The sequence below is a fragment of the Colletotrichum godetiae genome (genome assembly GCF_030913485.1).
Source record: "Colletotrichum godetiae strain CBS 193.32 chromosome Unknown BDP55scaffold_3, whole genome shotgun sequence".
NCBI lineage: Eukaryota > Fungi > Ascomycota > Sordariomycetes > Glomerellales > Glomerellaceae > Colletotrichum > Colletotrichum godetiae.
In genome coordinates, this window is record NW_026851251.1 from 1,399,276 (window position 1) to 1,427,266 (window position 27,991).

The following is a 27,991-nucleotide window of genomic DNA, read 5'->3' on the forward strand; positions in this document are numbered from 1 at the left end:
AAATTGAATACACATTATTATAATCATGATTCTGTGTTGATTAGTAGAGAGAGACACAGCGACCGCGAAAATCAAACAAGGTTCAAGCATCAAGAACCTTCCACCCCCCGACCAAGAGGTTCGTGTAAATCCTCAGCGGGTCATACTTGGCACGAATGGCCTTGAGCTTCGCCAGGTTCGCCACCGGGTAACTCTGAAAGATCTTCTGCCCCTGTCCCGCATCGTTCAGGTACAGATACCCGCCCGCGACGCCCTTGGCCACCAGCCCAGCCTCAATCTCGGCCGTGACGCTGTCGGCAAAGGCCTTTGCCGCGGCGTCGTCCTTGGCGTCCTGCCACGTCAGGTTCTCGACGACCCAAAAGTACGGTGCCTTGGACGGGTCCACGCCCTGGGGGTTGCCGCCCTTGGCGACGCCCTGCTGGATGAACTCCTTGGTGATGGGCTGGAAGGTGATGGAGGCAGAGAGGCCGACGATGCTGGTGAGGTTGGCGCTGGTGGCTGCGAGGAAGGTGTCGTGGACGTAGTCTACTGCGTCGCGGTTGACTACCAGAGACATGACGCGGAATCTCGGGGGAGGGTTAGTGTGGAAGGAAAAGATGACAGTTTGAGGGGACCAAGGAGAACGACTCACTCTTGTCGGAGGCCGGTGGGTTGAAGCGCGTCGACGGCACTCACGTACTCGGCAAGAGGCTGCAGAGCATAGGAATCGGCCACAGGCGTCAGGGCCGGAGACGTAAAGTTCTCAAACGCCGTCGCGGGCGCGGTCTCGGAGTCGTAGAACCGCGCAGCCGCGTACGCGGTGATGTTGTACGAAGGATAGGTGAGGATGGTGGGAATGATGGCTGCTTTGCCGTCCACGGAACCATACTTTCCAAAGTTGTAGACGGCGTCGAGGTACTTGACGCTGTCTGTCTGCGCGTACTGCGAGATGCCGACCCACACCTTGGGAGACACAAATGTCTTGAGATCGAAACGGGTGACAATGGCAAAGGAGTTGCCGCCGCCCTTCAGAGCCCAGAAGAGGTCTGAGTAGGCATTGGTAGCAGTGGCCTCTACAACCACGCCGCTGGAGAGGACAGCCTGATATCGGACGACGTTGTCGGCGGCGAAGCCGTACTGGTTCGAGTAGAAGGATATTCCGCCCCCAAGAAGCAGACCGGGGACGCCAACACCGCCGATGCGGCCTCCGACGACTGCTAGGCCCGAGGGCGCGAGGTAGGAGTAGACGTCTCTCCACCTGTAACCGGCGCCAACAGATACAGTCGACTTGTCATTAGAAAGGGCCAGAGTGGTCAGGTTGGACGTTGACAGCAGGATGCCGGAGGATCCGATGCTATTGTATCCCACGACTGGCATATGGCCACCGCTACGGACGGCGAACTTGGTCAAGCTCAGAGTCAGTGTGGTAACGGCGAAGGACACCTGCTGAGCATTCTGCGGCACAAAGACGCAAGCTGGCGTGTTGTACTCCGTCGCGGACCAGTACTGCGTCTGTGTCTCGTATGTGTAGCCATCGGAACCGGAGTAGAAGGTCTGCTTAGGGTACCGGGAACTGAGCAGCCCGCAGGCGATCTTCTCTGAACCTGGAAGGCTGGCTACAACGGCTGAAGTGGTGGCGGCGCCGGTGATACCCTCAGCCGCAACGGCGAGGGTATCTGCGACAATAGCCAGCAGGCTGACGATGAGGGATGAGGCGCGGACCATGGTTGTTGACCAAGGTAGCTTGGCAGGAGAGTCAGAGAAGCGACGAACCACGACGAAACGCGAAGGGAGGTCTGGATGCAGGAGGAAAGTCAAGCATTCTTCTATCGCGGGATTCCGGGTTTCGAACCCAGTTTCGTAGCGGATGGGAAGTATATTAAAATTGGGAGGAATTCGCCCCCCAGGGGATCCCATGAACCTGCAGAATATCGTTAGCGAAGGATGGATGGGATCATGCAGGTTGGTTGAGGTCTGCCATCGAGTTGCAGTAGTGTCCTCGTTTGACGACTCTCTCATTGGCAGGTTGGTAGCATCCTCGCAGACGCGAGATGAGGGTGCTACCGTTGGTGGCGAGCCCCCCCGTCGATACCCAAATACCCTTGTTCCAACCCCACGTCGTCCGAATCCCGACTTGGGCTAGCATGTCCGTTGACACGAGCGGAAAAGAGCCAAACAGATATTGCCCTGCTTGAATGGCGCAAACCTAACCGGTATACCCGCAGGTTGAGTGACGAGAATCCCCTCCAGCCTTCTGTCAACTCGCATGGGCAGGATGCATCTCGGCCTGGCGCCCCTGATCCAGCAGGTCGGTTCGGGGGCGAACATAAAAGTTAAAAAAGAAGAAAAAAAAAGCAATGTAAATGCGTTCTTTTAATGCCAACCGTGTGGCCACTTTTTATAATGTCCAGCTGCTGTGCCACTGTCGAACTTCTGAGCAAACCAATAATCGATCTCGAGACGCAAATCGACCTCGTCCGGAAGACGAACGACTCGCAATATGGCGACTCCGGTGCTCGGCTACACTGAGATGATGGTAAGCTGCCAAGCGACCCGCCCGTGCCGCCCCGCCCCCGCTTACTCGGAGTCCGGCACGGCCGGGGCAACGTCTCCGTCTGTCGATCTCTGATCCGTGCCTCGGTCGCAACCGTCACATTGGCCATGTTGCTACCCTATGTTTCTCCAGTGGTCGTTGGCTAACACGATCTCTTGTCCGACAGATACTCATCTGGGTCATGTGGGGAGCCGCCTTTGGGATGACAGTCTTTCGAGGCAGCTTCCAATGGATCCTCCAGCGGCGCCTCTTTGCCGACGACTACTTCATCATCGCGGGACTCGTCACTCTGACGGCCTTAACTGCAGTCATCACCTGCATGCTGCCGCAGTTCTACCTCGCCGGCGAGTATACCAAGGCGGCTGCCAAGGATCCTCTGGCACCGTTGCCTCTTGCGCCCGAGGAGTTCATCGGCAGGACGATTGCATCTCTCAAGTTAATGTTCTGTCAGATGCTGCTGTTCTGGACGACACTATGGGCAGGTATGTCTTTCCCTCTTCCGTTGGCGGAAATGGAGACAGTGATGAACTAGGCTGACCGTGCTTGCGTGATTGGTAGCAAAATTCTCCATTCTCTTCTTCGTACGAAGACTCGTCACCGGATTGCCCAAATACATTCGCGCCTGGTGGGTGTGCTTCGGTGCCGTGTTGGTGCTGTACCTAGCTTGCATGTTTTCGAACTTTTTAACATGCACACCGTTGACGAAGTACTGGAGTGCGAGTACGTCTTCCCGGGCCTTGATTCATGGAACGAATGGCTGACGCTGCGGAACCAGCTGGGTGCAGTGCGCCCGAAGACCTGGTACGAGCGGATGCTTCTATCAAGTTCGCGACCAGTGCCGACGTGGCGGCAGATATTCTCAGTAAGTATCGCATTCACAGCTGCAGGCGGTCCATATCACTTACATAATGTGAACAGTCATGATCCTACCTCTCAACCTCCTACGCAAGCTCAGCACCTCCCCATCTCACAAGTTCGGACTAGCCATCCTCTTCTCCCTCGGCGGCATCATCGTAGCCTTTGCCATCGCCCGGCTCGCACAGGTGACAAAAGCCACAGGCGACGCAGCAAAGGACCCAACGACGGTGGCCAACGGGCCGGTGCTCCTGAGCATGTGGAGCCATATTGAGTCGTCCGTCAGCATCATCGTCGCCACGCTACCTGCCTTCCGCTTCCTGCTTAGCAAGAACAGGAATGCGACGAGGAAAACGACTGCAAAGTACGTGGGTCCCACGATTGGGGGCTCGGGTGGCATGTCGCTGCGGTCGAGGAAGTGGCAGAAGGGCGCGGTACGGCTAGAAGGTGAGAGCGACGGCCGTGGCTCTTCGGCGCAGGACAGCGAGACGGAACTGCGGCCGGTGAGGGGGATTCAGAAGGATTTCGAGTACAAGGTTGAGCAGTTGCCTGCAGACTCATCTGCTGGGGAGACGAAGCGAAAGACTCAGGAGCTGTTTGCGTGACGAGTAACTGAGGTGCACTGGAATTCAACCTGAAAGATCAACTCGTGTAATCTGAGGAAAGGACTTGAAAACCTGGGTGAGGTGCAAGAAGAACTGATATGGGCATGCGCGATTAAGTTACATTCGCAACTCCCCTCTTCACTTCGTCGATCCTGTCTTACCTTACCATTGCCGTCGTGCCTGTCTATCTCACTGATACGACCAACCCTTACCTTACACAACGTAGATACAACCGCCAGAGTGAGCATGTCGGTTGTGGTCTCCATATTTACTATACCTGGTACTTCTTGCTTCCGTATCCCAGCTCCCTCCTTGCAGTTGCCCACTGCTTGCTGCTCCACCAGAAGACACGCGTGAGGGCCTTTTCCTCGAGAGTGTGTGTCCCTTGTCTTCCACTCTTCAAGATGTCTCAGCCAACCAGACGAGCGACTATCGGTTTGCTGCCAAAAAATATGCAGCTTGTCCTGGGTAGGTGCATTATCAGGGGGTATTGGTTATTCGGTCCCCAGTCCCCAGTCCCCAGTCTGCATCCAGCACGGAGGATGAGTTATTGAGTTAGCGTCGAATGGATTCACGATCATGGAGCATCAACAGACTTGAAACAGCGATTTATCTATTAATGAGACTTCATTTCGGCAAATTACGTCCGCTACCAACAGAAATCTGACATTATCTTCGTAAGACATAAGAGTTGAGTTGCCCTGGATTAAGCACCCTCGTAGGTAGACCAAGATTCCTCCTTCTACGCCCAAATGCAATCAAAAAGCCATGGCCCGTTTGCCTATTATTAGATTCTATAAGACTTTTCTGCACAGTCGAACATGGTATATAGGGAAAGACAAAACGAAAAGCGAGTTATAGTCGCACAGAAATTCCACAAGCCGAGGACTTGTTGAATCCCACTTCTTTCGCGTGATAGAACGACAGTGATTTCGGCGATCTAGGCGGCACCGGCGAGATTCTTGGTGTTGAGCTTGCTCCACCTTGATCCCAGGGAAATGAGGAACGAGATACCGGCGCCGGCGATGGCCAGGGCAAAAGCAACCTTGAGGCCGTCCATGTAGGCCTGGATGACGCCCGGGACGGCGTCGGCGGGGAAGGCGGTGCGGATCTGGGTTGCGCCGGTGAGGGCGACGAGGTTGGGGTCCACGCTGGGCACGTTCTCGGCGACTTTTTTGAGGATGGTGATGAGGAAGCCTGATTGGGCTGCGGCGACGTAAAAGGCTCCACCGACGGTTTGGAAGACTGTGAGATTTGGTGTTAGTGAGATGAACTTTGCAGAGTAGAAGCAGTAGAAGGAGGTTAAGGGAACTTACAGAGAAGAATGGCGGTGGAGGATGCGAGATCACTCTCGCTGACTGTGCCCTGGACGGCAATGATGGGAACTTGGAAGGCGGCGCCCCATGCGAGACCGGCGAGGACCTGGTATCCGATCCACTTATCGCTCCCGGTGCCGATGTCGAGGGTGTAAAGGAGGCCGGCGCCAACAGTAGCGAGAGCAGCGCCGACAACAAGGATCGGCGTGTACAAGCCCGTGGCGGAGATGGAGATACCCGAGGCAACGGTGGCGATCGTGACGGCGATGATGAGCGGCAGGTTTCGGACGCCGGACTGGGTGGGGGACGCGTTGTCAACGGACTGGAAGTAGATTGGCAGGTAGTACACCAGGACGAAGTAGGCGCCAGCAAAGAAGAAGGCGTAGGCGGAAGAGATGTAGACGGTGCGGTCGCTGATGAGCCGGGGCGCGATCATGGCGCGCTCGCCCTGGTACCACTCGAGGACGATGAAGGCGACGATCATGAGGCCGAAACCGACAAAGAGGCCGATGACGGTGGATGAGTTCCACGGGTGCTGGTGGCCTCCCCACTGCAGGGCAAGCAGGAAGGAGATTGTCGCACCCATGATCAGGGCGGTGCCGATGAGGTCCATCTGGAGGAACTTCTCGAGCATGCTCGCCTTGACGGGGACGGCCTGGGGCGGGGTGTGGAAGTAGAAGAGGATGATGGCGGCGGAGAGACCTCCGATGGGGAGGTTGATGTAGAAGCACCAGCGCCAGCTGACGTGATCGGTAAAGGCTCCGCCGATCAGAGGCCCAATGACGGAGGCAATGCCGTACGAGGCACCGATGATGCCGGTGAAGGTGGGTCGCTTGTCGGGCGGTGCGGAGAAGCCGATGATGGTGTAGGCACCGGAGCCGATACCTGCAGCGCCTACACCGGCGATGGCGCGGCCGACGATGAGGGCGACGGAGTTGGGAGCGACACCGCAAATGAGACTGCCGACCTCGAAAATGAAGATTGACAGCAGGAATGAGGTCTTGAGCGGGAAGTACTTGTATGCCTTACCCCCTGTTTACGATAGTGTTAGTGGTGTTCTTGTTGAAGGCAGTGCGTTCAGGGGGATTTTGATGACTTACATGTTGACTGGAAAGCGGCAACACACATGAAGAAAGCGGCGCCATACCAGGCGACCTGGTCCAGACCGCGGAATTCGTCCGTGATTTTGGGAATGGCGGTTGCGACAATGGTCATATCGAGAGCAACCAAGAAAATGCTAAGAACGAGAGCGACAACGATGAAGGTAAGCCGGATGCCGGTGGGGTATTCGGGCTCTTTGGGCTCCGTTGGCTGTGATGAACCGGCCTCCTCATCGGTTGCGGCGCCGGCTTCCTCCTTCTTCTCTACTGCCTCCTCCTCAAGCATTGATGGTGTAGGGGTGTTTTCCCGATCCGTCTCTCCGGTCTTCTCCCCGACCCTCTCTCGCGGTGTTACTAGGGTACTGGTGGTCGAAGTCATGGCTGCGGTGTTTTCAAGCAAGTAGCTCGAGTACTGTACTGTGGCGATAAAACTAAGAGTTTGATGTGCCTGCTACGGCTTGCGGTTTCTCGAATCCGAGTAAGGCTTGGGACCTAATATGATTAGATCGAGACTGAATGTCTTTAAAGTGCGTGCCACAAAATAGACGAGAGTGCAGGACCGGGGGAGGCCCGGCTCCCTTATGTATCTGATCAGACAACATGAATAGAAGCGATGCTGGTCGGAGTTTGGGAAGCGTTGACGCCGGTAGCCCGTCGCTCGGAGGAAGAGAGACAACCCGCAAGTGTGCCCTTGGTCCACTCCGAAGTGCGGTAGACGTCTGGGCGCGATGACAAGCTGACAAGGGGGGGACTCCTGAACGGAGACATTTGATGTGATGGCTCATTGTGTATGGTGCAAGACTAACATGCTGTGCTATGTCGCGGTAGCATAACGGGCGACGGGTCGTCCCAACATGCTGGTGGTGTGTTCATGTCCGAGAAGGATGCGTTAGGCTGGGACGTTACGGTGGTACGAGTAAAAGACTCGAAGCGTGATGTAAGGGCGTCATTGGTAAGCCCTACTACAAACACTTTAGCACCGAGCCCAAAAAGGAAAATGACCCAAGATGGAAGAACCTTTGCACGACGTTGGCGTTGCTGCTTGGTAACGACAGAACCAACGTCGCCCAATCTCCGCATGCGTGCCGCGCGTGTGGTTGTGATCCGTGGTACATCCCTCTTCTTGCACTTGCCAGTCGAGTATCTCTTTTCAGACTTCACTTGGTTTCGTAGACCTGGAATGTTCCGAAAGTCCGCAACATCCCTTGGGGGCTAGTAGGTATTGGGGGTTTCTTGTTCCTCTGAGGCTCTCTGCCTTGGGCAGATTAGAGACGAAGATAGGCTCTCCGAAGTTGCATCGCTTACGGTACATCAGCCGCCCCCTGTCTCTGCTGATGGGGCTGCATTTACGCAGCGCGCAGTACCGGTTCCGCCGACTCGGTGGAAGTAATGGACATAACGACATATCTGCGGAGTTTGGGTGAGCGTTAGCCTGGCGGAGGAGTCAGAGTCTTCGGTCTAGGTGTCTAGGTACGCAATGTATTGTTCTTTGGGGTCGATCCGAGCCCCTAGAGACGCACTTGAGAACACCTGGTACAAGCCAGTTGGGAATAGCTCGAGTTTCACAGGCATCTCGTTGGACGCTGCAGACGGATAAGGCTGCGCTTGTTGCCCACTGAACGCCGCCACATCATCAAAACCTGCGCCCGTCCCTGCTTCTCGGACCAATGTTTCCCGTGTTGATTTGTAAAGCAACCGTGTCCCTGATGGTTCGCCTGCCGGTGACTCGTCTGGTGATCCAGTATTCGAGAATGTTGAGAAGACGAACAATAGGGACGGAAGAGAAATAAAAGAGAGGAAGAAAGAACAAGGAACGACTGCTCAATAAGCTTGGTCGGACAAGCATTGCCTGTGAGTGCTGAGTGGAGGGGAAGTACGGATGGCGAACAACCTGGTACCTAGTTCTCAATGAATAGGCTCTTGAACGGTACGCCCAATGCAGAATGATTCATCCGCCGTGACTGCTAGGCCGAGATGATGCTCAGTGCTAATTCGAGAATGCCGCTTGCGACACGAATCGCCCAGCGCCCATAGCACACACGATAGCACAGAAGGCCTTCCGTCACGGTTAGATTCTCTACGCGCTAAGGTAGGTTCGGGGCAACTTTGCCGACCTGGGACCATCGACCCATCATCACGTCCTCCGAGACACCGGAGGAAGGGTTTTCTTGTGTCGATACTAACTGAGATTCATGGGAAAGAGGTCTCGGGAGCTGGAGGAACAGAGAAGACTTGAAGCAGACGGTATGTGTAACGCGGGACGGATGTGCCGACCCTCAAGCGAACTGGACCGACAAGTCTGTTGAGGATGATGCCAAGTTGACGCTTGGGGGTGGCTTGGGTGGTTGTAAGGCGGAAGAGGGGCGTCAGCAACAATTGCGTGCCAATGTTGCCGTTGCACATGTCGGAGAGATTGCCGTCTGTCAGATTTACGAGGGCTGCAGGAAAGGACCAATTACCGAATACAAATGAGGTAAGCAGCGATGGCGTACCCAAGTTCCGTTCCGATACGATACGTACCGACACCCAGAAGTCCGGGATGGCGCGATGGACACACGTAGAACCTGGAATGGAAGGAGCAGGTACCGTAAATCTGCTCGGGCACGGACGGATGATGACTTCACAGCAGGGACGGACTACTGATCCAATGAGATTCCCCCACGCCCGCACACACACACATTGACGAGGAAAGCAGCACACACAGCCCGGTACTTTGTCTACACCTGCCACACACCTCTCTACACCGAGCCCTCACCTGGCGGGATGATAAGATAGGCGGAACACCAGCGTTTTGTGCCACCCAAACTACCTTGAGGTAAGGTAGATAACTCCGCTGACCTGGCTCTGGACGTTCCCGTCTGACCAAGCAGGATTTCCAAACCGCGTTGTCGGGAATCTTACGTACTGCTTGATACACAAGCACGCGAGGCAACCCAAGTCATCCGTACCTTACCTCACTGTGTCTTGCCTATGCCTACATTACAGAACTCCACGTTGCGTGCTCCGACCCGACAGGATTTAGGCATCACGGCAAAACACAAGAGACCCTCCCTTCTAGGCTGACGTGGACCGAGCGGGCGACTCGCCTTACTACGCTCGTAATTATATCTTCCGATGCGGTCCGGACCCTTCGGTCGACTGGGCCGCACCGTCCGCTTCCCACCATTCCGTGGTGGACAAACTTCATACCGCGCCGAGGGAATACGACCCAAGGATGGTGGTCACAGAGAAACAAAATGAGTCTATTCGTGTACTGGGCCGCGAGCCTCTGACTTACACGGATACATGGGCCTCACGGGCCTTCCCATCTCCTCCATCTTACAAGAGTCATGATAATCCCAGCTCGTGGTGGATATAGGTAACTTTAAACAGACGACCAACCACACGGAATTGGCAGGGTCTTTACTTGCTTGCTTTGACGTTTGATGAAAATGAAGATGCTCATATCCCAATTTTCCACGTCACAGGCTCTTTGGGAATTGCCAAGATATCTCACCTCATGTAGGTTCTCTCATCCTTATCAGGTATTCCCGCCGCCGCGGGATCCGGACTATTGCCAGCAGATAATTGGTTTGTCTTCAAAATTCAAGTGCGACACCTCACACAAACGGGCGGTTCGAAGTACCCAATGTGTCGATGTCTGACGTGAGATACCTTGTCACCGCTATTGTACCTACTCAATACCCCAGATCCCGGTAATCAAAAATGCCATCTTTGAAAGTTGTCAGATTCCTAATCAGAGAAAACACAGCATTCCGGTCAGACAAAAAGCAGCACTGTTCTGACACTGTGACTTTCATGTCCAGCAGGCAACAGGGGCTGCCCTGCGCAGTGTTTAGTAAGCCAGGAAAAGCAGTGAAGGAGGGCCGGGCCCTTCCTTCCGCAGAATAACACTGTGTATATATGGGTATCAGACACTGTCTTCGACTTTTCCTCCACCTCCTGTCAATCCACCAACCTTCTACAGTGATCTTCCTCAATAACTAACAATCTTGACCATGGCGGAATCGACGCCGCACCCAAAATCCATCCTTCGAGGCCACAAAGCCCAAGTGCACGCTTTAACCTTCGTTCGCGGCAACGATCGTTTAGCCAGCGGAGATGCCGAGGGCTTCGTCGTCCTCTGGGACCTCATCATTATGCGCCCGACGGCCGTGTGGAGGCCACATGAGAACGCAATTCTGGGGATAAAGGGTTGGGGTGACGACCGGATAATAACGTGAGCCTCACTCTATCACTGCATCGCTGATCCTCTCTCACCATCTACACAGCCACGGCCGGGATCACAAGCTTGCTGTCTGGCAGTTAGGCCTCAAGGATGAATCCAATCTCAGCAAGAAGCTACCTCTCGATGAGACACCAGAGCCAAGGCCACAACCTTGGCTTTTGCATATCCTCGACGTCAACACCATGAATTTCTGTTCATTCGCATCATGCGCTCCGCTGCCTGGAGATGCGTCCGAGTCTTCGAGCTTATTGCTGGCAGTGCCAAATACTTTGGCGTCGGAATCGGTCAGTTCACCAACCCCGCCAATTATCTCCGCCTTTAAGCCCGGGCTTGCTGCATGAGACCGGCAACCTAACCCGCGCATCCGTGATAGGTTGACATCTACGAATTACCATCCAAGAAGCGACTTCACACAATTAAGTCAACAGAGAAGAATGGCATGGTCATGGCTCTAGCTCTGCTGTACGTTGATGGATCTGCGTCTACACAGCCCTCCACAAATGGTCGTTTGACCCTCGTCGCCGCATACGAGAATGGGTTAGCAACGGTCGTACAGCTCAACAGTGGGACTTGGAATACTACCTACTTGTCTCAAGTCCACAACCAGCCCATCCTCGCCCTCGACGTCGTCGTGGAGCAAGGCTACTTTCTAACCTCCGGTGCAGATGCAACAATCGCCAAGCACCCTATTCCGGGCCCTAATCTGGGACCTAATTCCGATGTTGAAGGAGGAATCATCCAGCAACCGTTGAAGATTCTGAATACCAAACATTCGGGCCAACAAAGTTTGCGCATTCGGGACGACGGACGCATCTTCTCTACCGCTGGCTGGGATTCCATGATTCGTGTGTATTCCTCCAAGACCCTCAAGGAGGTAGCTGCTCTCGCGTGGCATCAGGTGGGATGTTACGCGATTGCCTTGGCCAGTGTCAGCGCGACAGCTCGGACTGATGAGACCCGAGGCGCGTCCGGCGATCCCAATCAGCTTCCCCACGATCTTATCTCTCGTCCGGGACAACAACAGCTCAGCGTCAAGGACAGGCGCATCCAGCAGGCTCAGAATGCTCACTGGCTGGCAGCTGGGAGCAAAGACGGCAAAATTTCCATGTGGGACATTTTCTGAGGGTCCTTCCTGAAGAGGAATACAAACCCCTCCCTGGTCCGCGTCGCAAATGATCCTCCAGTAAGACCTACTGCGATGGACAACGTCTAGCGCGGAGCCCAAATATGATATCCCTTTCAATGATTATTGGAGGCTTGTGAAAGCTTACGCCAGCTCAGCCGGCTGTTAGGACCCGATCAATTCGGCCCGTGTCCGAGAAATAGCAATTGACGTCCCTCAAACAATGACCGCCTGGTTGATGCACCACTTCCTACCTTCCCCGCGTCTAGGGAGCTCGCCCATATCGCCGTCGATTAACCCCATACTAAGCACTAACATACCCAATAAGCCATTGGACTGATGTACGAAAGAATGTTTACGGTTAGGGTACATCGTAGAACTTTGGACTTTGGGACCTTTGCAAAGCATTATGTTTGGGCATAACGACCCAGTACTATCTTTTGCCGACAAATGCTGACGTGAGAGTAGGGTACCCACCCGTCGTTGCATCCATCGTGCTGTAGCAACTCCTCTCGTCGAAACAAGGTCAATGAGAGTCAATAGCTAGAACCTCCTCAGGAACGTCACGTAGTATACCGGATCCCAGAGACAAGCCGATAGTCCAGCTCCACGTTGTTACTTACGGGAGAGAAACCAACTGCGAGCCCCCGGCGAGCTCTGATAGTCCCTGAAGGTCCACAAGTCGGCAGCATGCAATGTGACGTTCGATGAATCCAAAATGATATAAAAGAGTTCCGCTCTCTTCTCCGACGTTTGAACACCTCTATATCCCTTCCATTACTTGGATATCTCAGAGACTCTATCCATCTATACTGCCACCCATCTTCTGAGCGGACAGACTAGCCAAGATGTCAGTTATCGGCCAGGAATACAAGAATGTTCCCACGCTGGGCATGAATGCCTACGCGGCACCCTCCCTATTCCAACCGCACAAGGCTCGCCAGGCGATTCGCGATGCCCATGAGAAGAAGATCCCCCCATTGATGTGCTACTACTCTGGCCTTAGTGCTCTCCCCATCACACGCTTCCTTGCCCCTATGGGATACGATGCAGTCTGGATTGACTGGGAGCACACTTCCTGTAACGTCGAGACCATGACGTCGGTAAGTTCTAGGGCATAACCATAACTAGCAGTGCCGAATCTCGCTAACCAACGGCAACAGATGGTCCATGAAGCTATCTTCATGAGCCAGGGACGAACCATCCCCTGGGTTCGGTAAGAATCCCAATCAAGCACTAACAACGGTGAAACTAGCGCTGACGTGGATCCCACAGTGTTCCCGGCCACGATCACGCGGCCATCGGCTACGCCCTCGACTGCGGCGCCAGCATCGTCGTCCCCCAGGTCGAGACAGTAGAAGAGGCCAAGCACGTCCTGTCCGCGGCCAAGTACGGCACCAAGCAGCGGGGCACCCGCTCCGCGCCCCCCTTCCGCCTCATCCCCTTCCTCACCGACACCCCCTACGACCCCAACCGCGACATCCACAAGTGCGTCAACGACCAGGCGGCCATCATGATCCAGATCGAGTCCGCCGAGGGCGTGCGCAACCTCGACGCCATCCTCACCGAGTGCCCCGACATTGACGTCGTCTGGTTCGGCACGCTCGACTGCCGCGTCAGCATGAACCTCGAGGCCAAGATGGGCGGGATCGGCGCTGACGAGCCTGAGTGGCTTGAGATTTCGAAGCTCTTCTTTGACACCATTGATAAGCACGACAAGCCGTATGCTGGCTTCGCTTTCTGCGCGCCGCCGTACGGTAGCCCTGAGAAGATTCGGGAGGCGGCCAAGAGGATGAGTTTGATTGCCATGTCGGCTGATGTGCTCCACCTCGGCGCGCTGGCTCAGGATTTGATGGTTGCGCGCGAGGCTGTCGGTCCGTTTGTTGAGAGGAATGGCAACGGGACGAACGGGACTAATGGGAAGGAGACAGAGAAGGGGGATGGGGAGACGAACGGTAAGGAGTAGATAAGCGATTTTAATGAGTTTATGATCTAAGACCTTGTGTAGGTATACCCTTGAGAGAAAAAGAAGAATAGATCCTTGACAATGTTAAGATACGGTGGACGGCCGAGATCCATGCAGCAGTGTCCTATTCAATTTGGAGAGGGCTTCAAGTAAGGAGCATACCCCCTTCATCGCCGCACATTCATATCGATGCCGACTGCCGAGTGCCCTTTCATCATGATCGTGGCCACATCGAACACATACCAAGGGGTGTATGCTACAAGATTGAAAGCCTGGGCTACTTAAATGGAAGGTTTCTCCTTACAATGTTATCCTTTTTTTCTGCCACAGACAGCTCATGGCTGGGGGCGCCTGGAAATCGAAAGCGGCGATGAAGTGCTCATTTGACGGCCCATTCCTTTACATCAGTCTCAGATCATCATTTGAAGTGGTGACTGGCAGTGGAAGAACTTTGGCAGGCTTAACAGTAATCTGGTGATTTCATCACTCTTGGCTGTTTATTCGTCTTTGCAGTCTAGCCCGCTAGGGCCGAGCAGTGATGGCTACCCTTTGAACTGTTGTCTTATATACCTCCTTCTAGTCCCCTTTACCCATATGGCAGGGGAGAGAAGAACCAAAATTGGACTAGACGTTTCATGCCAACTGGGATTTGTCTTGGAACCTGCGTACCGAGGGTTCAAGGGAAGTCCATCTTCATGATCTAAGGGCATTGACAAATTTAGATGTGCTCAGCCAAGCGCAGGTCTCCCTTCCGCCCCTAGTTCGACTGTATTCAGTGCTTACATGTCACTCTTTATCGTACAGCTTCGCTCTAAACCACAAATTCTACATTTCAGTCATGCCGTCCCAACCAGCCTGGGCCAGAGTAGCCGCAGGTTCCTCCGTGAATTCCGATATACCATAGCTGGTCCTTGTCATTCTCTCTACGTCCTTCTCATTCTTCGTACGTAATCATATAGCAAAGTTGCGTGTTAAGAAAGCCTCTCGACTGTTTTTAGAACACATGTCCCCGCTCACACCCGTCTTGGACTCTTGGGAGGAACAACTAAATTAGGAATTGAGCTATTGAGCCGACGATGAGTCACAGAAGCTGCAAAAAGACAGGGGCATACGTATGACTCAGTAGTTCGGATTTCTCTGCTAAGACACGGACTTTTCGACTTTTCGCAGGCGAGAAACGGCCAGCCCGCAGACTCGAAAGCCAAAGCTACAGCAACGCGGTATCGCTGGACTTCAGTATTAGGGGTATTCCCGTCTTTAAGCTTGGGTTCCGGGCAACTATTCCTACTTCAAGCTGTAGTTATTGAGAAAAGACAGCCGTTTGCTCCCTATGAACTCGCTCTCTCTCTCTCTCTCTCTCAGATATCAGGGCAATGCAAGGAGCCGGTGATAACAAACAAGCAGAGACTCTGTCAGGGAAATGGAAGGCACAAATTCATGGTGTAAGTTGTGATTACTAATATGACTCGAATCTGGGCGAAACCCCGCCACCAGCGGCGTCATTATCATGTGACTTTATTGATAAGCCCCGCGCTCGCCTTATCGGCCGGGTTCATGATTTTTTTTTCCCCATCGACGAACAACCCCGCCATACACCGAGCCCAAACTGCCCAAGAGAGCCCCTTGTCGCCTCATTTTCCCAGAACATTTCCCTCCTCTACATCGACAAGGAATTAGGCAGTGAGGGCCAAATAGACGAAAATATGAGTACCAACGCCACGATTCTCTGCTGCAACTGCGGCGCTCCCATCGACGGAACCACCGCCGCCAACGCCCTCTGCTTCGACTGCATCAAGTTGACCGTCGACATCTCCCAGGGCGTCCAGCGCGAAGCCACCCTCAACTTCTGCAGAGATTGCGAGCGCTGGCTGCTGCCGCCCAGCAGTTGGATCGTCGCCGCTCCCGAGTCCCGCGAACTCCTCGCCCTCTGCCTCAAGAAGCTCAAGGGCCTGAACAAGATACGCATCATCGACGCCTCCTTTGTGTGGACGGAACCCCATTCGAGACGAGTCAAGGTCAAGATCACGATCCAGGACGAGGTTCAGAGCGGTGTCCTTCTTCAGCAGGCCTTTGAAGCGATCTACATCGTCGCGTACCAGCAATGTCCCGACTGCGCAAAGTCGTACACGGCCAACGTGTGGCGCGCCTCCGTCCAGGTCCGGCAAAAGGTCCTGCACAAGAGGACGTTCCTCTACCTCGAGCAGTTGATCATGAAGCACGGCGCGCACAGAGATACCCTCAACATTAAGGAAGCAAAGGACGGAATCGATTTCTTCTTCTCGGCGAGGAATCAGGCCGAAAAGTTTTGCGATTTCCTCCACTCCGTTGTGCCTTGCACGTCCAAGAAGTCGCAGGAGCTTATTTCGCAAGATATCCACACTTCGACAAAATCTTTCAAGTTCACCTTTTCAGTTGAAATCATCCCCATTTGCCGTGACGATCTTGTAGCTCTGCCCATCAAGCTGGCGAGGGCATCAGGCAACATTTCTCCCCTCGTTATTTGCCACAAGATCGGAACCGCAGTATACCTCTTCGACCCCAACACCCTCCAGACCGCAGATGTCAGTGCTCCCATATACTGGCGCGCACCGTTCCGCTCCCTTGCCGACGTCAAGTCGCTTGTTGAGTTTATCGTCATGGACATTGAGCCGACGGGCATCACAAAGGGCAAGTGGCATCTCGCAGAGGTGCAAGTAGCCCGCGCCTCCGACCTGGGCTCAAACGACAAGACCTACTTCGCGAGAACACACTTGGGTGGGCTGCTTCACGCCGGTGACTCGGTCATGGGCTACATGCTCACGGGCACCAACTTCAACAACGAGGAGTTTGACGCCATTGAAGAGTCGCACGCCTACGGCTCGACGATACCCGACGTCATCCTGGTCAAGAAGCACTACCCCAACAGAAGAAAGCACAAGAACCGCAACTGGAAGCTCAAGCGCATGGCTAAGGACGAGGGCGAGTTGTTGCCCAAGCAGGCTGACCAGGACCGCATGAACGAGGACTACGAGCAATTCCTGCGCGACGTCGAGGAGGACGACGAGCTGCGCGCGACGATGGCGCTGTACAAGTCACAACAGCCGCAGCAGGTCGATCCGGATGCCATGAGCATCGCCGAGACCGAGGGTGATGAGGGCGCGCCGAGAGTGGACATGGATGAACTGCTCGACGACATGGACGAACTCCAGATTCAGGATTAAGCGTTGAATGTCCGTCTTCCGAGAGTGGAGGAGGGGGAGGGGCGTGTCCTCTATGGACGGGACAAAGTTGGGACGTGTCTCCTTGAGGTCCCCGACGATTGTTGGCCCCGAGGCAGTGTTAAGGTTAAGTGGCCGTCTGCGGGGAGGAAAGTTGTTTCCCTACGAGATGGTACGTGGACAGGTTTGGTTTCTTAGGCAAAAAGAAGAAGAGAGGAAGGGTATCTCTCTCTCTCAAAAATGGATGGGATGGTTTCAAGGATGGGGTGGCAAGGCGTGTATGCATCATCAGATACCTTTGACTGAGACTGCGACGCAAGTGAAAAGGCGTTTGCGTTTGTCGTTGGGAGAAAAAAGACTATACTACTAGATCACCACGTGGCTCATGCGTCCGCCTTGTCTTGTTGCGTTTCTCTGCACTTCTCTGCCGTTCAACCGCCACATCTCACGATCCATCGCCGTTAAGCAGGGATCCAGTCTCAGAGCTGTCGGCGATGTGCCATTTCGACTTGTCCGAGCTCTCTTCATGCGCTCTTCCCACTGCTCTCCTACTGCCTCTCGACGTCCCGTGCCCTGCACTCCATTCATGGACAACGTCGTACGTGCGTCCGGCAGCAAAGTCGTCGCACGGCCCTCGGCAGGGGCTCCCGACTTATACCATTCACACCCTCCCCTACGTACCACCATACCGTACCACCATGATTACCCACCCAAGAGCACATCGACCTTCCCATCAACGATCCAACGTCCGTGCCTTCTCCCTCGGTTTCCCAAAGAGGGTGCCGACTGTCTGGGACTGCCGACCTGACTGTTTCTAATCGCCGACTCCAGCGGGCTTAAGCACAGCAAGTCGCACCACAAACTCGGCACCCCCCAGACCCTTTACCTTAGTCATGAGCCTCATGATCCTGTCAGCCCATCAACAAATGAGCCTATGGCCTGTTCTTTCTGCCTGTTCATTCGAGAGGCGGGCAGCCTCCCCTACTTGCCTATATTCAGCACTGGACGCTCGATGGACCGCGACCCGGCCGCCGCCGACTCTAGGAGCTACGCCCTCTGCCTAGGACCAGAGACGGCGTCGTTGTTTCAAGTCAATGAAACCGACGTGGCCCGTCCTCCTCCTCCTACCCTCAGGCTTCCCCAGAGTCTCCATGGACTGGTTGGACTCAGCCTTACCCTTCCTCAGGTCCCCCCGACCCCGGACCCGAGCCCCAGACAGCCTACAGGCGCCGCCGGTTAAACGGGAGTAAGAGAGCTGTCGGCACTTCCCTTTCCCCAGACTTTGACCACTCAGACCGTAGACGTGTCCGCTCCCAGTCGAGGCTCTTCACACACACCCCATCCATCATGAGGTAAGCCTCCACCTCCACGCTTCCCGACCACGACTGACTGGCAACATCGATGAGACGATGGGGGAAGGAGGGAGGAAGCGGGATGCCGACGGGGACCTGACTGTCGGGGCCATGCGCACGGATTTACAGTTTCCTGAGGTTTCCCATGATGGTGGTAGGGTGTGCGTTGTTGCTCAACGTTCGTTTCCACCTTGTCCGCTCACAGGTCAAGGCGGACTCCGACGGACGGGAGGCTCTCACGGCGGGCGACGGCGGCTTGGTTTACTCCATTTGGCCGGGGTGGGCTCGGCGAACGGCACAAGTGAGAGTGGAGACCTGCCTGCGTGGGCGCGCGCAACGGGTGTTGCCTTTTTTGCGTTTGAGGCTTTTGGAGATCGGGGTTGCTGCCATCTGATCGAGATGCTGTAGACGGATACTTTGTTTCTTGGTCGCCGGTCAAAGTTGGCGCGGCGCTGCTGTGTTGGCGATAACTACGGTTTCGTGTGAGTAGGAATACGAATGCCTTCAAGGAGAAAAATTCTTGATCATGGGATATGCCTCAGCTTAGTGTTAGTTTCGTCGAGTTTGCAAGTTCACCTGGTTTGCTTTGTGGTGAGCTTGGTGGACCCAAGTTAGTTTACTGTGAGGCCGAGGCTGAGGGGCTGCTGTTGAGGTAATCAAGATCGCCGCCGCGGCTGACAAGGATCTCTACACAATGATTAAATGTTGCGAGAAACCAATGGAAGGTCTTTCCGGGACTGACCTGTTACAGTGTCGCGCTCCATTCTGTGCTTTTGCGCGGTTTGTTGAGCCTCAAGTTGGGCGTTGCGCTAATACTAAAATGCCCATGTTAGCGCCGGCTATTGCAACCACTTTACTTCGAGCAGCTTCTTCGTCTGAGTTTGAAGACATCACTTCATCATATCTTTTCATGCCAAGTCAGCAGCTCGCCAAGTGTGCAGCTCGTCGCGGAGCCGAGAGTGGTGTAGACGAAGCATTCGCATTCGCTCCGTTATGCAGCAACATACTTCACAGTTCGAAAGGGTCTTCATGCTGGCGAGTACAGACGACACGCATCATCCCGCTTGAATACCACCGCAATATCCAACTGCGCATGATTCGTCTGTAAGATTAAGATAGACCTAGAGGACGTCATTGCATCGTCTCTTTTCATGCCAAGATGCCAGACAGACCGCCCACCTCAGCCGTACAAGATGGTGACCCAGTAGCTCTCGCATTCGTAGTCCGGCAGTCGGCCATCGATGCCCACCTCCACGTACACTTGCAACCACACACCGCAACATCCCGAGGCTGCCGGTCCATAGGGCTCTCATTTTTCATCTTATGATTTTTGAAAGTCTCATTATGCTCCCTATTACCAGTAACATAAACGGCGATAACGTCGAACGCCGAACAATAAGCGCACACCCTACCCTCCTCATCAGAAGATCTTCCCAAGCACCCTCGCAACATCACCTGCCGGCTTCGCAGCCGAGCCAGCCTCGCTTTTCCTATCCGCCAAGGGTATCTGCTTAAACACCGTCCGCCTCTTGTCCAGCTTCTCGTCCGCCGCCGCCGTCGCAGCACCGCCGGCAAAAGAAGCCCCCACTTCCGTCGCCGCAGCCGCCTTGCCGCGCTTCTCCCTCGTTGCAGCAATGCCGTCCAGCACCCGGGCCTTCTCCACATTGCGCACAAACTCCTTGTTCTCCTTGCTCGCCTTGCTAATCTCAGCCCGCATCCTACTCGTCCGCTCCATGTTCTCGGCCGTGATCTGCTCCGTCAGGTGGCGCCACTTGAACCCCTTGAGGTACTTTAGTGTCCAGATGTCGTCGTGGTAGTACGACCCTTTCTTGCCGCCAATGGTCCGCGCGTTGAGCAACTCGCAAACGGCCTTGGCGTCCTTTTTCCGCATGAACTCGACCCAGCCCTCTGTGTACAACTTCTTTTTGTTGCCGCCGGCCTTGACGCGGCGCGTGTGCGCGGTCGGGTCCTCTGGCGCGAGGAAGATACGGTTGACCTTGCCGTAGGGCTCGAGGAGAGAGCGCAGCTTCTGGGGCTTCATGAAGGGCGGGATGCGCGAGATGTAGACGACGCCGGATTTCTTGATGGCCTCTTCCGTCGCGACGAGGTTCTTTTTCGTGAGGGGCTTGGAGACGTCTGGGAGGTCTAGCTTTGTCGAGGTTGATGAGGACTTTTTCTTGTTGGTCGAGGTTGAGGCTTCCGTATCATTTTCTCCGTCGGCGCCTTCATCGTCGCTCTCTGCGTCTTCTGCGTCCTTTGTGACATTCTGCTCTTCGTCGCTAAAGTCGTCCTCGTCTTCGCTGTCGACTTTGCGCCTCTTGGCGCTGCGGCCTCCCTTGCGCAGCTCCTCGGCCTCGGAGTCGTAGCCCTGATCGAGTTCGTCGTCACTCTCGTCTGCGTCGAGGAATTTGTTTCGTTTTTCGGGGGGCATGGTGGGCTTTTGGGATGTAATATCAATGGTTTGTGGGTCCTCAAAGTATTGAAAATGCTAGCAACAGCAAGATGTAATCCCCCTGCTACAGCCTTGTTGGTAGCCTCGTTGTCGGCGGTAATGCAACTGTCGTTGTACAAGATGCTTAATGTGAAAGTCCGCGATCTCAGCCACTGTGCGCGGTTCTGCAAAAAAATTAGAGCGGGCCTTATCGCTAATGTCTTATCGGGGGGTGGTACAGATTGATTACATCATCTTCTTATCTTACCGCGTTCCCCACAAGCGCGGTCCGGCAGGTCACAAGTGCGGCGGTTGCCCCTCCATGTCATTGCCCCTCCACCTGCCCCTCAGTGAGCTCACGATTCATGAAGGGGGATATCTAAGCTGCGAATTGCCTCCTGATCATTAACAACTGGAACTCAGTCCCTTTTTCTCTTCATACTTTTCTTCAATCTGAACCTTTTTGATACCCCGTGAAGAAGAGAATCATCCAACATGTCTGTCGAAGTCCTCAAGACCATTTCCCCCACCACTAACGAGGCCATCCTCACCCGGAATGGCGTCTCCCAGTCCGACTTAGATGAGCTTCCCAACACCGCCACCAAGGCTTTCGAGTCATGGAGCAAGACCTCGCTGGCCGACCGCAAGACCATCGTCAAGAAGGCCCTGAGCCTCCTTCTCGAGCAAAAGGATGACTTGGCTCAAGAGCTTACCGTCCAGATGGGCCGTCCCTGCGCCTACACCGGCGTCGAAATCGCCACGGCGGTGAAGCGCGGCGAGTACCTCCTCAAGATTGCCGATGACGTTCTCAAGGACACCGACGGCGAGGCTGAGAAGGGATTCAAGCGCTTCATTCGCAAGGTTCCCGTTGGCCCGGTTCTTGTTCTCTTTGCCTGGAATGTGGGTTTTTGTCTCCTACTTGCGTGGCTCCTCCCGCTACGTGGTGTCCGCAGCATGGTAGTGAATGTTCCATTGCTGTGAGACAACGCGAACTGCTGAGCCACCACCACGATACCCCTGTCTCCTTTGCTAACATCATACGCCCCAGTACCCGTACCTCATTCTGGTCAACTCGCTCATTCCCGCGTTGTTGTCTGGCAACACCGTCATCTTGAAGCCCTCACCGCAGACTCCGACCATTGTGGAGCGCGTGGCCAAGGTGTTTGAGGAGGCCGGTCTCCCGGCTGGCGTGCTGCAGTACTTCCACTGCGGTTCTCCCGTCATGATCGAGTCCATCGTGCGTAATCCCAAGGTGAAGCTCGTAGCCTTTACCGGCTCCGTGGCCGGTGGTCTGGCTGTGCAGCAGGCTGCGTCAGACCGTGTCGTCAACGTCGGTTTGGAGTTGGGAGGAAAGGACCCGGCCTACATCCGCAGCGATGTGGACATTGACTGGGCTGCGGCCGAGATTGTCGACGGCGCCGTCTTCAACTCGGGACAGAGCTGCTGCTCCGTCGAGAGGGTGTACGTTGACGACAAGATTCACGATGCCTTTGTCGAGGCCGTCCAAAAGGTTCTCAAGGGATACGTGCTCGGAGACCCCTTTGACAAGGGTACGCACGTTGGCCCCGTCATCTCGAAGCGTTCCCAGGAAGCCATCGAGTCGCACATCAAGGACGCCCTCTCCAAGGGCGCCACTGACGCAACCCCCGAGAACGAGTCCTTCAGCAACCCCCCGCCCAAGGGCAACTTTGTCAAGCCTACACTCCTCACGGGTGTGGACCACTCGATGACGGTGATGACGGAAGAGACGTTTGGACCGGTGATTCCCGTTCAGCGGGTCCAGAGTGACGAGGAGGCTGTCAAGCTCATGAACGACAGCGAGTTCGGCCTCACTGCCAGCATCTGGACCAAGGACACGGACCGCGGCTACGAGCTCGCGGACCAGGTCGAAGCAGGAACCGTCTTCGTTAACCGATGCGATTACCCCAGCCCAGTGAGTACCCTACAACAAAACATGTCATTTCTTACCTTGGTGATCGTCCGATCTATATTCTGCCCGCTCCGATGACTATCTTCCGTGGTGTTTGCCTCCGGTCCCCACCCTTCCCTCTTTCCTAGCCCGATGCCCCCTCCCGCCCCGAACGCTAGAGTTGGCAAAGTGGTTAGGAAGATCCGACTCGAGGCGGGTAGCCGCACGTTAACTTGTCCTTCTCTTTTGTTGTTTTATCTACCTGCCGGCTTTGCAAAACTCTATCAACTTGCAAGTCGTTTTTTTCCTTCCCACCAGCCTGCAAGCCATCTTCGTCATCAAGCCACCGCCATCATCCTTCCTTCAGAAACTTCGGTACTGACAACTCTTTTAGGACCTAGCGTGGACGGGTTGGAAGAACTCCGGCAAGGGGCAGACCCTAAGCCGCTTCGGCTACGATCAGTTTGTCAAGCTCAAGAGCTACCACTTGAAGGACTACCCCAAATAAGCGGTAGTTTCATAGCAGTCCTCCTTCGCGTGAGCCCATCTGCGCCCGCTTCTACCGGCTTCTCGGTGTCAAGTGGGAAGCTTGGGTAAGGAGGAGGAGGGTGTGTTGGTGATGCTGTCGAGATGGTGTTTTGCTTGGTGGAGAGAAGAGATCGCGGCGGGATATGTTGCCTAGGGTCGAGGAGGCTCTATGTAGTCATGACTGTCTCTGCCAGGAAACCTCAGTCCTGGGTCCCAGGCTTTCTGCTAGACTCGAGTCCACGTCAGGGACGGCGTTTCTTCAGCGCACAGGCAGCCGCTCCTCTTGTGGACACTAATATGGGTAGCCTCCGAGACTTGACAAGACTTGACAAGTTTGTGAAGCAATGGGCTGCCGGATGTCTGTGTCACGGTTGGGCTGAGCCAGAGCATCGGGGAGGATGCACGATGGAAAGTGGAGTTGCACGATCACGATATTGTTAACGCTTGGAAAAATCAAAGATACCTCTTATTTTTTTTTACCCTCACCTCACCTCAGTCAGCCTGCACCAAGCCAAGGAGCGGACGCAACTAGAGAACCTGCCATGTGATGTGACTACTTTTCAAACTCGTATGAAGCAAGAAGTAGGCACCAGGCTCAAGCAATGGCATGATCAACCCAACCCGCCGACAGCGTCAAGTGTCAGTGTCACTCACGTCAACGGCGCTGGTACGCTCAGATGGTTCATCATGTCGGGTTGGAAATCATACCACTTAGTGTACAGTAGTGGGTGATCTGTGTGTCCCAAGCATGATTGCTCTGTCTGCTGTCTAACCCTTACGTCCCCGATGAGCTGGCACGCTAAACTCCCCCCTTTTCCCTCGTGTTCTTATTTTCCTCTGCATCTGTCTCCATTCCCGACGCCGGCTCCGTGATCCCACCGTGGGCCCACGGCCGCGCTCGGAGCATGCGAGTCTCGAAGACGGCAGGTAAATTCGCAGATCAATCAGCGTGGCAGCGTGGCATAGGCATGGCGAATTCCGAGATCGAGGCTGTGAGTGGTCAGTTTGCGATGCCGCTGTTGCGATGTGATGCGTTCGTGCGTTTGCATGCCCCGAGTGTGTATCCGCTTTCGGCATCTACACACGTTCTCTATCTCCCTTTTGTTTACTACGCTTTCTGTCTGGGCGTGAGAATGGCGTGGAGGAGGCGTGTGCAGCAGTCCGAGGACGGGGAAAGGGGGACGTGTCATCATTTCTCTCCCCCTCCCTTGCATGGCGGATACAACGCACATATAGAAAAATAAGCTCAAGCTCAACACGGAAACGGCGCGAGGAAACCACTTGTCGTCTCGTTATCGCGACCGGGGTTTCCTACCCGTGCTGGTATCCTCATGAGACGAACGACTTCTTACGGGGGCTAGGCCTGTTCGTAAATGCTATAAACTCTATGCTTCTGAGTAAGTCGTAGGGAGAGTATGGAGCATGAGTAATGTTCCGTTGGGTACGACAGAGACAGACACACACGACTGTTAAAGGTAAAAAGGCAGAAGGGAGAAAAAAAGTGAAAATCACAGCCAAGACAGCTAAGCATCGAAACACCATGCAAGACCCTTGAAACCTGGAAACCTCGAGTGCAAGATCTCCCGAAAGCCTCGTGAAGCTTTCCTTCGTGCGTCGTCTCGTCGCATTCAGACAAAAGTGACAGACTGTTGTTTAGTTCTAAATTTTTTTTTTTTTGGACGTTGAAGCCAAAATTGTGTCAGGTACGGCTCCGGAAGCGTCTTACAACATGTTTGAAGGAGGCAAGATTTCGGAGGCGAAAACAAGAGCCATATGGAGGTTTCTCCCGACTCGTGCGAGACATATTCTGCAGGAAAGCTTGACAATACTGGTCCATCTCTTGAATTCTGTACTGTCCCAATTGCGGACAGTAGGTAGGTATACGAGAATCAACATCCTTTCACGTTATGGACCCTCCGAATTCTGGAAGCAAACATGAACGTTTGGAAAGAGCGTGCGGGCGGCCGCGCACGCGTGGGATGTCTCTCGAGTTTAAACAATGGAAAGCTTGCGTGGCAATGGCCGAGAACATCGCGAGGATTTTCAAGGATTCGTCTCCAGTGTGTGAGTGAGTGGTTTTAATGGAACCCTTGCGGAATTTGTCTCATTGCGGACATGGACGAAACAAAACAATATCGCATGAGGCATACTGCCATCGTTTCAGTGGGAAGATAACGACTTTTTTCCTTCCTTCTCTTCTACGGTACGCCGCAATAAAACCGTCGACTTGCTCGAATGCGGTCGAAAAATATAACAAGGATGGAGACATCGTCGGCCGCTGGGCGAGGCAAAAGGTGGAAAGGGGGGAGAGGGCGTGTTCGTTCGTAGGTCAAAGATGGTGCTCGGAGGGTCTCAGTCGTTTCCTTGAAGCTTTCCTCCGTACGGACGCAGTGGCACAAGGTGCGGTACTACAGAGCGGGATGGGCGGATGGGAATAGTGAGGAGACAAGAGAAGAAGTTGAGAATTTACCCTGCTTTCGTGCTTCGCCCCGACGTTGGAGTCTTGAAACTTTCCGCAAACGGAATATACGATGGTTTTGATGCTGTGTTTGCCAAGTTTGAGAGTGCATCGTACGCTACACCAGACTTATGAGAGCCGCACGATGAGGAAGAAACTGCCGATTGGGGGGTTAATTGGGCCCTTGGAGGGGCTTGAAGGAAGGCCTTGGCAAGTCATCAAAGCCAAGAGCAACTGCCGCGTTCAGCCATGTTGGGGCTACTTGGACGAGGCTATCTTGGGTCGGTGATCCGTCCGTGGTGTTGGTGTTGTCGATATCGATGCATCGGGCAAGATGTCAAGATGCTCGACGGGTGTGTGTCTCCACTATCAAGACCGAATTGGCCAATGACTCCCCTCGGTGAGTAGTGGGGCCGTCCAGAGCCGGTCGCTTCGGGATGAGGGGCGTGTGGTGGAAGGAAGCGCTGATCTGGAGAAGAAGGTGCGAAGGAGGACGGCGCTGGACGGGACGCTTAGTTAAGCCACCGGAGGCCAGTGCTGAGCGGGAAGGGTGGGGCTCTCTAGATTGGAGTTTTGGGGGCAGCCGCTATTCGTAGCGTGCAACTCTTGTGCCTTGCACCACTCCGCATCGGTTAGTTTGCTGGCGGCATTCGCTGTCAGGGAGGCTCACGAGGCTCTGTCAGTCACCAGTCAAGCTGACGATGGCTTCAAGGACCGCACATCCGTCGACCGTCAAGTCTTGAAGATCTGTTAGGTAAGCTGGGCTAAATGTTCCCACCTCTCTCTCACAGTCTGCCTCAACTCTACCAAATTATCAACCCACCTCTCTACCTATCCTATCTACCAACTCTTGCTACTATCCGCATCCAAACTAGCTCATCAGATCACAGGTTGTAGAAACACACACACCCCTCTCCACCACTACTTCACGGATCCCCACTCTTCTTCGGCCGTAACTCAGCTGCTGTGGGAGGCACTTGACCTGGAAAGCGGTGCTTCCGTGACGCCGTCTTCTGCCTCTGCCGCGTCCTCCATCTCTGATCCCCCCTCTTGACCCCCTCTTCAAGTCCGAGCAAGTCCCGCTGTGGCATACTGGAGCTTGCGGACGCTAACGAACAGTCGGGTTCGATCCAATGGAAATGGTTTGGCAGCCACCAGGGGATGGGGAGGGGATTTTCTTCTCTGCAGCAGATCACACAGATCCCTCCAAGGCTGGCGGACACGGCGTCGACGAGGCGAGCTGCCAAACCCTTGCCCTGGGACGCGCGAGAGAGGTCCAGCTGGCAAGCCTGGCAGGGCCCCATTGGATCTGACCAGGGGTTGATACGTGCTGAAAAAGCCCCCCCCCCCCCGATCGGGAAGAAGATGGCCCTGTCAGTACTGGTCCTAGAGGGGCGTTTATTGGCTCGAGTCTATTTGCTGGGTTAAATTGGCAAATGGCACATCATTTCACGATTTGGCAGATTTTGGGGCTGAGAGGGATTAGGTATGTCCAATCCCGATATTGAAGGGCAGAGAGAAGAACAAGTAAACATGCTGAGACGGACTGGGTTATTACCTACCGGTCAAGACTCTCAAGAGTTTTTTTTCGGTTGACCAGGCACATGGCGAACCTGCAGGGGCAAGCGAAGGAAAAGCAAGCATTACAATCCTTTTCTCGCCATGATCTGCCTATTGCAGATTGCTGGGCGAGATGAGAGTCTGCAGCCAAGGGGCCCTGCAAGCTGCAAAGGCAGGGAACAAGCATACGTTCCAAATCATTGGGAATCAATTATTCGTGCGTACGGATACGGAGTAGGTACTGCAGTATCGGAATAAGGAATCGTCAGCATCAAATCATCTGCATCATCGGTTCACCGCCATCATCATCATCATCATCATCAATCCATCATCTAGGTGTCACCATCACCGGGGTTCACAACCCACCAGCTCGGAACCAGTGAGACGCGTGAGAAATTGAGAAAGCACGGAGTAAGTGGTTGCGTCTGCTTGGCCCTGCAGCTATCTCCAATACTGCCACGCCCTCACGCCTCTGAACTCAGCTTGTAAGCTGGTGGGTGTCCTGACGATCCCGCTCGTGTAACTCGATCATACACTATTGCAGTTGTGGTGATGTATCGGTATCTCATCCGTGTTTTCCGAGTGCAGCAGCTGCCAGCGACATGAGCACGCACCTACCGGTACCTGCACTTTCTGCATTCGAACCCGTGATGGACGTTTGGTGATGAGGATCTACCGCCAACCAATTTAACCCCATCTATCCCTTCAGTCCGACGATGTGCAGCCAGTCCGACAGCCCCAATCCTCCCCCTCCCCCCTCGTCCACCGCATCTTGGTGGGCGTACGCCTGCTGCAAGCCGGCAAGCCCTCGCAGGCATGTCCCAAAGCGT

General features: G+C 54.6%; 8 protein-coding genes across 8 annotated transcripts; 5 read left to right on the forward strand and 3 right to left on the reverse strand.

Annotated features, from left to right (window-relative positions):
- Positions 1-82: 82 nt before the first annotated feature.
- Positions 83-1,704, reverse strand: BDP55DRAFT_540815 (FAD binding domain-containing protein; the record flags this gene model as incomplete). Its single annotated transcript, XM_060568155.1, has 2 exons — positions 83-566; positions 632-1,704. The coding sequence occupies 2 exons, from the start codon at positions 1,702-1,704 to the stop codon at positions 83-85; spliced, it is 1,557 nt and encodes a 518-aa protein (XP_060435801.1).
- A 775-nt stretch (positions 1,705-2,479) lies between these two features.
- On the forward strand, positions 2,480-3,993 carry BDP55DRAFT_690018 (uncharacterized protein; the record flags this gene model as incomplete). Its single annotated transcript, XM_060576809.1, has 5 exons — positions 2,480-2,515; positions 2,700-3,015; positions 3,092-3,253; positions 3,309-3,395; positions 3,452-3,993. 5 exons carry the CDS (start codon positions 2,480-2,482, stop codon positions 3,991-3,993), a joined length of 1,143 nt encoding a protein of 380 aa, XP_060435802.1.
- Positions 3,994-4,564: 571 nt separating this feature from the next.
- Positions 4,565-7,034, reverse strand: BDP55DRAFT_214684 (major facilitator superfamily transporter). Its single transcript, XM_060566023.1, has 3 exons — positions 6,410-7,034; positions 5,310-6,341; positions 4,565-5,238 (listed from the first exon to the last, which is right to left on the reverse strand). Exons 1-3 carry the CDS (start codon positions 6,786-6,788, stop codon positions 4,934-4,936), a joined length of 1,716 nt encoding a protein of 571 aa, XP_060435803.1. The 5' UTR covers positions 6,789-7,034; the 3' UTR covers positions 4,565-4,933.
- Positions 7,035-10,407: 3,373 nt separating this feature from the next.
- On the forward strand, positions 10,408-11,760 carry BDP55DRAFT_540999 (WD repeat domain-containing protein; the record flags this gene model as incomplete). The annotated part of the gene is made up of 3 exons (XM_060568172.1): positions 10,408-10,628; positions 10,681-10,921; positions 11,011-11,760. 3 exons carry the CDS (start codon positions 10,408-10,410, stop codon positions 11,758-11,760), a joined length of 1,212 nt encoding a protein of 403 aa, XP_060435804.1.
- Positions 11,761-12,728: 968 nt separating this feature from the next.
- Positions 12,729-13,784, forward strand: BDP55DRAFT_645765 (Pyruvate/Phosphoenolpyruvate kinase-like domain-containing protein). Its single transcript, XM_060573663.1, has 3 exons — positions 12,729-12,863; positions 12,924-12,976; positions 13,036-13,784. The coding sequence occupies exons 1-3, from the start codon at positions 12,744-12,746 to the stop codon at positions 13,724-13,726; spliced, it is 864 nt and encodes a 287-aa protein (XP_060435805.1). The 5' UTR covers positions 12,729-12,743; the 3' UTR covers positions 13,727-13,784.
- Positions 13,785-14,997: 1,213 nt separating this feature from the next.
- BDP55DRAFT_645766 (NMD3 family protein) lies at positions 14,998-17,292 on the forward strand. The gene has a single exon (XM_060573664.1). The coding sequence runs from the start codon at positions 15,430-15,432 to the stop codon at positions 16,924-16,926; it is 1,497 nt and encodes a 498-aa protein (XP_060435806.1). The 5' UTR covers positions 14,998-15,429; the 3' UTR covers positions 16,927-17,292.
- A 2,074-nt stretch (positions 17,293-19,366) lies between these two features.
- Positions 19,367-20,980, reverse strand: BDP55DRAFT_215211 (RNA recognition domain-containing protein). Its single transcript, XM_060566024.1, has 2 exons — positions 20,946-20,980; positions 19,367-20,891 (listed from the first exon to the last, which is right to left on the reverse strand). Exon 2 carries the CDS (start codon positions 20,704-20,706, stop codon positions 19,696-19,698), a length of 1,011 nt encoding a protein of 336 aa, XP_060435807.1. The 5' UTR covers positions 20,707-20,891; positions 20,946-20,980; the 3' UTR covers positions 19,367-19,695.
- A 221-nt stretch (positions 20,981-21,201) lies between these two features.
- BDP55DRAFT_540669 (aldehyde dehydrogenase) lies at positions 21,202-23,123 on the forward strand (the record flags this gene model as incomplete). The annotated part of the gene is made up of 3 exons (XM_060568142.1): positions 21,202-21,606; positions 21,755-22,639; positions 23,010-23,123. The coding sequence occupies 3 exons, from the start codon at positions 21,202-21,204 to the stop codon at positions 23,121-23,123; spliced, it is 1,404 nt and encodes a 467-aa protein (XP_060435808.1).
- Between the last annotated feature and the right edge of the window lie 4,868 nt (positions 23,124-27,991).

Excerpts from the sequence above, each read along its gene's own strand:
- BDP55DRAFT_214684 (XM_060566023.1), bottom strand. The coding sequence starts at position 6,788 with ATGACTTCGACCACCAGTACCCTAGTAACACCGCGAGAGAGGGTCGGG. Across the intron at positions 6,342-6,409 it reads TGCCGCTTTCCAGTCAACAT|GGGGTAAGGCATACAAGTAC; the intron begins GTAAGTCATCAA and ends TATCGTAAACAG. Across the intron at positions 5,239-5,309 it reads CTCCACCGCCATTCTTCTCT|TCTTCCAAACCGTCGGTGGA; the intron begins GTAAGTTCCCTT and ends CAAATCTCACAG.
- BDP55DRAFT_645765 (XM_060573663.1), top strand. The coding sequence starts at position 12,744 with ATGTGCTACTACTCTGGCCTTAGTGCTCTCCCCATCACACGCTTCCTT. Across the intron at positions 12,864-12,923 it reads ACGTCGAGACCATGACGTCG|ATGGTCCATGAAGCTATCTT; the intron begins GTAAGTTCTAGG and ends CAACGGCAACAG. Across the intron at positions 12,977-13,035 it reads CGAACCATCCCCTGGGTTCG|TGTTCCCGGCCACGATCACG; the intron begins GTAAGAATCCCA and ends TGGATCCCACAG.
- BDP55DRAFT_645766 (XM_060573664.1), top strand. The coding sequence starts at position 15,430 with ATGAGTACCAACGCCACGATTCTCTGCTGCAACTGCGGCGCTCCCATC.
- BDP55DRAFT_215211 (XM_060566024.1), bottom strand. The coding sequence starts at position 20,706 with ATGCCCCCCGAAAAACGAAACAAATTCCTCGACGCAGACGAGAGTGAC.